Raw genomic sequence first — 7478 nt, forward strand, 5'->3', positions numbered from 1 at the left:
AAAGCAGAGAGAGACACCTGTCTTGTGTTTTGAACACTGCTACTTTGCAGATACCTGGGAGTTGTAAACTTTGCTGTTGCTTTTTTACATTGGATATCGCTCCTAAGAACATCAAGCATTTAATGTGTTGTTCACCCTTTAGCTTCCATGACTACCAAATTTAATTTTATTAACATAAAATGAAATTGTTACTAAATCAAACTGATTTAAAGTTTACCAGCCTTTAATGGAACTTTTCACAGTCACATTTACAGTAACTTTTTTAAGTTAACATAGTTGTTTTTATTTTTACAGCATGATGAGAAATTAGCAGCAGGTAAAGTAAACCTATTTGTTCTATTCCAAGTAGTTAATGTCCATATTTTGAGCTGTTAATCTTCTTTTGATGTTCATAAATTTCACTGGTGTTGAATTTTTATAACCTAAATTCAAAAAATATATATTCACTACACATGTTCCTAATATGAAAACATATACAATGTTTAGTGTCCATGATTAGATATTATGGCCTGTTCAAACTCCCATTGAAGTCAAGGTCTTTCCATTGACTGCACTAGGAGTTGGACTGGGCCCTAAAATCAATAATATATAAACACCTGAATAGGACTCCACCTACTTTAGATGTAAAGATCCATCCCACCAAGTCTGGGCTACTGTTTCTAGCCCTCTTCCTTGCCAATTTAGTCTTGAAAACTTACATGAATCTAAACCAATTTATAGGGTAGAAAATTTGTTACTGATCTTTTTCTAAAGATTATAGTGTATTCGTGAGCTTTGTCCTCGCCCTCCCCTTCTCCCCCCCTCCCCACCCAACATACATACCCCTACAGCAGCCCAGACTTGGTGGGAGTCTGATGGAAAACAAGTTGCTCTTCCTGGAGTTTTTGTTTATTTTACTTTTTAGCAAATTCCCCAACATACACTGAGCAAAAACAAAGAGAAAAATACAACTGTTCATTCATTTCCTAGAGCAACAGTGAGTTGCTGAGTGACCTGAGCTAGGACTCCTTCTTATTTCCCCCTGGTAAGGCCTGTCACAAACACCATCCTTGTCTCTACCACTAAAAGGCCACGTCCTCCTGGAGCTCATTCCTTCCTGTCCCCATTGTAATTTGCTGCTGATTTGCTCACCCAGTCCCCAGTTGAGGAAAGCACTTAAGCACATACTTAAATCCATTCTTAATCAGGAAAGCATTTAAGTACATGCTGTTGCACTTCTTGGCACAAGTACTGACAATAATGGCCATGAACCCCTGCCCAGAGACAGGACTGAGGTAGGGTTTCTGCTGCTGCTGCATAATAGTGAGAGAAGATGGTATTGTAACAGCAACCACTTTTTGTGGCTTCATGGCAGCAATCAGAGAACTGGGGTATGATTCTGAACACTCCCAGCTCACCTTGTTAGGGCTGGTACCTTTTTGTATTTGCTTGTGAGCCAAGCTAATCCTGGGTGAAATCCTGGCCCCATTGAAGTTAATGGCAAAATTCCTCTTGACTTCAGTAGAGCAGGATTTCACCATTGTGCTGCCACATCAGAAAATGGGAATCTCCCCAGTGTGATGTTGCATCAGTGCACTGTAGTGTAGCTCCATGCTGTGATGCAGCATTGCAATGCCATTTCCTGTAATACTCCAGCATGCTTGATGGGAATGATTCTCATGTCACAAACTAAGCATATATTTTCCCCAGTAGCCTTCACTGTCTGTAAATTTGGCATCACCCTGGGCCCTGAATGTCACTGTTCTACCTGCATGACTTACGTGTACAACCCTGCCTGTTAGCACCTCCATCATTACCGTTGTGTGCACAACACTGCCACCGCTCCACTTCAGCTGAAATCCTCATCTGTTCCTTCATCTCCTCTTGTCTTCACTCCTGCAACTCCTTTCTCTCTGCCTTGCCCCACTCCCACCTCTGCAGACTCCCAGATGTGCAGAAGATTGCTGCCTGTCTTTTTGCCAGTCCAAAAATAAAGGCTTTTTAATGTAAATTTTTGCGTTATGCTATGAAATGGTCGAACCTCCAGTTTATACCTGGGATTTTCCACTGCACTCCATGCTGGCCTAACTCTGCTCCCATCAAAGTCAGTGGTTCACTGGCAGCAGGGTTAAAGTAACACTAAACATTGTGGAAAATCCTGCCTGTGTTCAGTCTTTTCCCCCGAGTTGAAGTGAATTAGCAAGGCAAGGGACAGATCCTCAGCTAGTATAAATTGTCCAGTGGATCTATGACAATTTACAGCAGCTGAGGATCTGCCCCGAGGGTTTTTCCTGCATCCCAGACCAAGACATTTATTTGTCTGGGTAACATTTTAAAAATCGACATATAAATGCTTATGGCAGATTTACTTGTATATTATATTTTAAAAATTACTTTTTAACACTGCATTTAAGTCCTCCAGGTCAAGCTTGTAATATTGCTCTTCACTATCAGAAGCATATCTTCTACCATCTGTTAAAAATGAAAAAAAGAGAGAGAGAAGTTACCAGTGAAAATGTTTTATCAATACATCATTCAAAACAAGGCACAGGTCTGGATGGTTTATTACAAATATTCAGTATGCATGTGAGAAAGCCACACTGAATCCAGACAAAGCTGTGATTTGCTGAGCTGTGTGAGGGAGCTGGCAACTCCTGAATCTTGACACTGACTCCTTCTTTGGCATTGGTCAGGTCACTTAACTTCTCTGACCTGGTCTCTACTAGTTAAAAAGGCATTGCAACAAACCATTAATTGAGCTTGCAATGCCTGTACAATCATAGGCGTGTGCAGCACATTTCATTAGGGTGTGTACCCAGGGAATTTTTTTTTTAAAGGTGAACATTTATTGAATAGTATCCCTGCGTCTGACAAAGTGGGTATTCACCCACGAAAGCTTATGCTCCAATACTTCTGTTAGTCTATAAGGTGCCACAGGACTCTTTGTCATTTATTGAATACTCAATTGTAAAGGACATTATTTTTATTCATCAAACAAACTAAAGAAACTAAAACTTAACTAAACATAATTTTTTTAAAATTAAGAAATAAACTTTACTTAAATTAAAATGCAAAGCCACTTTTTTTTGAGACATTGGGGTGTGCCTGGGCACACCCAGCACTCCCCGTATGCATGCCTATGTGTACAATGCCTTGTGTCCTCATAGACAGCAGCTGCCCAGTGTTTTGCAAGAGCTGCTTGTACTGGTTGCTTCCAGTTCTGGGACAAAGTGCACGCTACAATGCAGTGCTTTGCATATGGAAATTACCCAGCCATCTCTGCTGCCAGCAACACTGCTCCATGTTATGGGAAAAAAGTTTCTGTGGCCCTAGAATGCACTTGGTACAGTACAAGCATGATTGTAAAGAATATTGCATACACACCAAAATGGTTTAGTTCAAAAATATTCCTGTGTGGAAATACCAGACCATTGCAAGGACAAGCAAGAAAATGAACTGTCTCATGCAGTCATATCCCTGCAGTAGTTTCTTTGCTTCATATAAACACATCCTCTCTGGAAAAAATTCTGGACTCCAACTGAGGATCTCTTAAAATTTGTCAGGAGAAGCAGGAGTGCAAAAGTGATTTTAAGTACCTCTGAGTTCCCTTGATCCTGGGTCATCTGGATGTTGGACAGCTTCTCTGGCACAGATTAGAGTAGCTTGAAGATTTCTCTAACTTGCACCCACTGCTAACAGCCCTAAGGGGTCACTATGATAACTGGGGATCGCTGGGAACAGGGAAACTGTGCTAATCCCCTCTTTCCCCGAGCTTTGCCCCGTGTACTGGCCACCAGGAGGAGGCTGGGTTGGAGTAAAAGCCATTATGGTGGCCTTATTGGTTTATGCCATCCAAGAATCCCCCTACACTGGGGAATATTCCTGTGGCTGGTTAAACCAGCCTCATAGCCATTGTCCATCAGTGAAGCAGGGCCAAATCGTCCTAGTGGTGGAAGGATCTAGGCCTACATCTGTGATCCACCTCTGAAATATTTTGATTTTTAATTTGATCCACTCCAAGATTATTATTTATCTACATTAACGTCTCAACCTATAGTCACAGGAAATAAAACTTCTTAAGTAAATCAGGTTTTAGAGGTTTATGAATTTGAGAGCTTACAGTAATTATGAATGAACTCTATGGTCATTACTCTCTAGAAGCATATTGTTCCCACAGTATCATTTACAAAATCCTTCCAAGCCTGAAAGAGCATTTTAGACCTTGTCACAGTTATCTCTTTTTGCAAATGTCATCTGGATAATATAGGAAGACGTTGAGTAGGTGTAGTGTTAAGTCTCCGTACTTCAGGTACCTTTTGTCACTTCTCATCAATTAAACTAGTTTGTTTTCAAAGATATAACTAAATACTGCTGTCTACTCTGTGACATTCTGTTGCCAAACAATGGCAAACTTTATCAGATTGCCCTCCGCTGCTAGCTCTTGTCTTTCTCTAGTTATTTAATTAAATTAGATGATTGCATACTTTATAGACTCCTGTGAGAATCAACGAAACAAAATACTTGTTTACTTACTGTAATTTAAAAAATCTGAATTGAAAGTGAATTTAAAATCCTGCATTGGAATGCATGAGTCGTTCTACAGGTAGAGACATTTGAATGCTCTGAGATTATTTGTTTTCAAGACTGGACACTAGCAGTAAAATTGGTTAAAAGTAGACAGTACAATATACAATTACCACTTTTCATCAAACTGTTTTTGGTTTGACTTTATAACAAGTACATGAAAATGTACAGACATCACAAAAATTAGAAATACAATCTTATTTTTCTGCCAATAATTATTGTACTATTTGTCCAAGGCACTAGTATTTGTAATTGTAAATAATATGTTGTGTAAAAGAAAGACATAACTGAGTAAGATATGACTGTGGTATTAGTAGAAAAATAACATTTCTAACAACATCTGCATGTAACACAAAAAAATTACCAGTACTTTGGTATTAGGATATCCTTACACAGAAAATGTATCTGTATACTTCATGGTGGTACAACTTTCATATGATAAAACAGCGTTATTAACTTACCAGTGTTTTTATTTAATGTGGTATTTTAAAAAATACATATCAATTCAGTTTCATAACTGTTTTTTAGTCCAACTAAACATTTAATCTCACTGTGCAAATGATAGGCTACTGAATTTAACTTACATCGTCCTTTGAGGTATAGCATTGATTGTGGGCCCCAATTTCTTGCTATGAGTTTGTTCTGCAAGTTGCAAAAACAAAGTAGAAATTATTCGGCTAGAAATGAATCCTCTCATAAAGTCCTGCAGAGACATTTTTAACCCAAATTTTACCTTTGGAGCACACCAAGATTCAACTATAAGAAAAACCATGAGGATGGCACAGGCGCAAACCACTGCAGTTTTAGTTTTCTGTAAGAAAATAATAATTTTTTAAAAAATATTTTTGTCTTTCATAATACATTTAGCAAAACGGAGCAATGAATATTATAAATCAAAGTTGATGCACACTCTGTATTTGTCTTACCATTTTAGCACGTCTGCTGCTGTCACTCTCTTCTATCATCCAAATGCTGTCAAAGATTTGGTTTGCCACTCTCTCACTGGAAAAGAGCTTGAGCAGCTGATGATCATAAAACATGCAAACCTCAGTTCAGCTGGGCATGTTTCTGTCCAGCAGTCAGTTTTAAAGGCAACAATATATAGATGCAGTTTAATATGCGAAAATTAGGTATACAGAATCTACCTTCCTTTGTGATCAAAACAACAAAATTATTGTGTCAGGCTCTTTTATACCAGGGTAGTTAATGACAGTTGTCCCCGTGAGATCCGGAAACAACCTGTACCCAAAGGAAAAAAAAATACAAGAGAAAAGTTGACTAAATGTCAAGCATTCTCAGTAGATGCTGCATATGTGTAATTTGCATCTTCCGCCCTGTTTTCTACCATAGTAAACACCTAATGATGGGGAGGGTGGAAAAGGAAAGTTTCCCTGTTCATTGACTGTTTTATATGCTCATTTATCCATCACTCTCTTCTGTTCTCTTTAGTTGGTTGTACCGTACTCATTACCATAGCACCTATGTAGAGCTACACATTTTATTTTACTTGTATGTACTGTTCCAATCCTTCTTTGCAGTCGTTATTTGTTTTTTATGCTATATGCCATTCATCCTGTATGGCATAATAAATATACATTCAGAGTATTTTATATCATCTCTTTGGTGTGTTGGCTTAAGTCCTTTAGATCATTTCATTGTAAAGTCAATGACTGTATACATTTATATGCTCATTTCAAGGGTTCAGATTCATTAGGAAATGAACTAGTCCCTGTTATATCTGTTCCCATTGATTACACAGAGCTGGGCATGGCACTGTTTCTTTTATACTTTTTAAGCGTATTAATGGCAAGATGAAAAACAAAAACACGTACATGAATTTCCTACATTTACAGGACTTTCCAGAATTAAAAATGTGTTTCGACCACAAAAGGAAAGAAGATTGAATTATTCTGAACTAGTAAACTAAAACAAACGTTAAGGATTCTAGCAAAAGATGCTGGCCAGAGTAAAAGAAAGTGAGGGGACTGAAATTCAAGTTGTAGAATTGGAAGGATTTTATTTCCTCTCCTCTTCCTGTAACTATATGCAGAAATATTAGCTCTGGGCTGTGTGTGAACTTTACAAATCTTTAGTTGTTTACGTATTACATATGGGTCCAGTTCTCATTAACACAAAGGCCACTTTTATACGGCTCTAGCAGTGTAAAGGGGCCATCTGCTCCCACTTTAAAGTCCTTCTATGCTGCCAGTGTGGTGTAGAGTTGTCTCAATATAAATCAGTTTCAGGCCGATATGTGTTTATTATAATATAAAAAGTTAGCTGCTCACTCAAAACTCCCTTGCAGTTAACTGGAATTTTGGATACAGAAGGGTCCTGAGAGAATTAAAAGGAACGGTGGACCAAATTTTGCACTGATTTACATCTTGTGCAATGCTGAAGTTACCAGCATTGTGTTACCTGGAAATCAGCACTGAATTGAGCTGTGTTTGTTCAGAAGCTGCAATACCAACAAATGGAATATCAATCAGTAAATTGACAGATTCATCACGTACATTAAATTAGATAGAAGTAAGAAATGTTGGTGATGCAACAACTTGTATGAATTTTAACAGTACATATGACCAGACGTGACTTAACTGAATCTTCGTTTCTGTGCAGTGATCTAATTATTTTGCATTTAGGAACAAATTCTGATGTCAACTGCAGGTTGAGAAACTGCACCAATGAGTTCCACCACAGTTTGTGGGCGAGCCACTTTATGGTAGCCCATGCAGCTCCTGTGCTCCTGCTCTGTAACTGGAGCAGTAACCCATGGATCTCCATAGTCTCAGACCCCACCAAGCCCCACTCCTACCCTATCCCACCTCTGCCCTCAAAAAGTAACCTGTGGGCTGGGGCACGGGCAGGGCCGGCTCCAGAGTTTTGGCCGCCTCAAGCAGCCCCCCCCCCCCCCC

At 38.9% G+C, this 7478-nt stretch overlaps 1 protein-coding gene across 1 annotated transcript; it reads right to left on the reverse strand.

Moving 5' to 3' along the window:
- Positions 1 to 332: 332 nt before the first annotated feature.
- On the reverse strand, positions 333 to 5577 carry LOC117870567 (spexin-like). Its single transcript, XM_034757758.1, has 5 exons — positions 5490 to 5577; positions 5297 to 5374; positions 5148 to 5205; positions 2374 to 2451; positions 333 to 422 (listed from the first exon to the last, which is right to left on the reverse strand). The coding sequence occupies exons 1-5, from the start codon at positions 5526 to 5528 to the stop codon at positions 337 to 339; spliced, it is 339 nt and encodes a 112-aa protein (XP_034613649.1). The 5' UTR covers positions 5529 to 5577; the 3' UTR covers positions 333 to 336.
- Between the last annotated feature and the right edge of the window lie 1901 nt (positions 5578 to 7478).

Source organism: Trachemys scripta, unplaced genomic scaffold (genome assembly GCF_013100865.1).
Source record: "Trachemys scripta elegans isolate TJP31775 unplaced genomic scaffold, CAS_Tse_1.0 scaffold_357, whole genome shotgun sequence".
Taxonomy (NCBI): domain Eukaryota; kingdom Metazoa; phylum Chordata; order Testudines; family Emydidae; genus Trachemys; species Trachemys scripta.

What these genes read in the sequence shown, in the direction of transcription:
- LOC117870567 (XM_034757758.1), bottom strand. Translation starts at nt 5,528, where the DNA reads ATGATAGAAGAGAGTGACAGCAGCAGACGTGCTAAAATG. An exon ending in GCAGCAGACGTGCTAAAATG is followed by an intron (nt 5,375 to 5,489) that starts GTAAGACAAATA and finishes ATTTTCTTACAG; the next exon opens with AAAACTAAAACTGCAGTGGT. An exon ending in GCTATACCTCAAAGGACGAT is followed by an intron (nt 2,452 to 5,147) that starts GTAAGTTAAATT and finishes CATTTTTAACAG; the next exon opens with ATGGTAGAAGATATGCTTCT.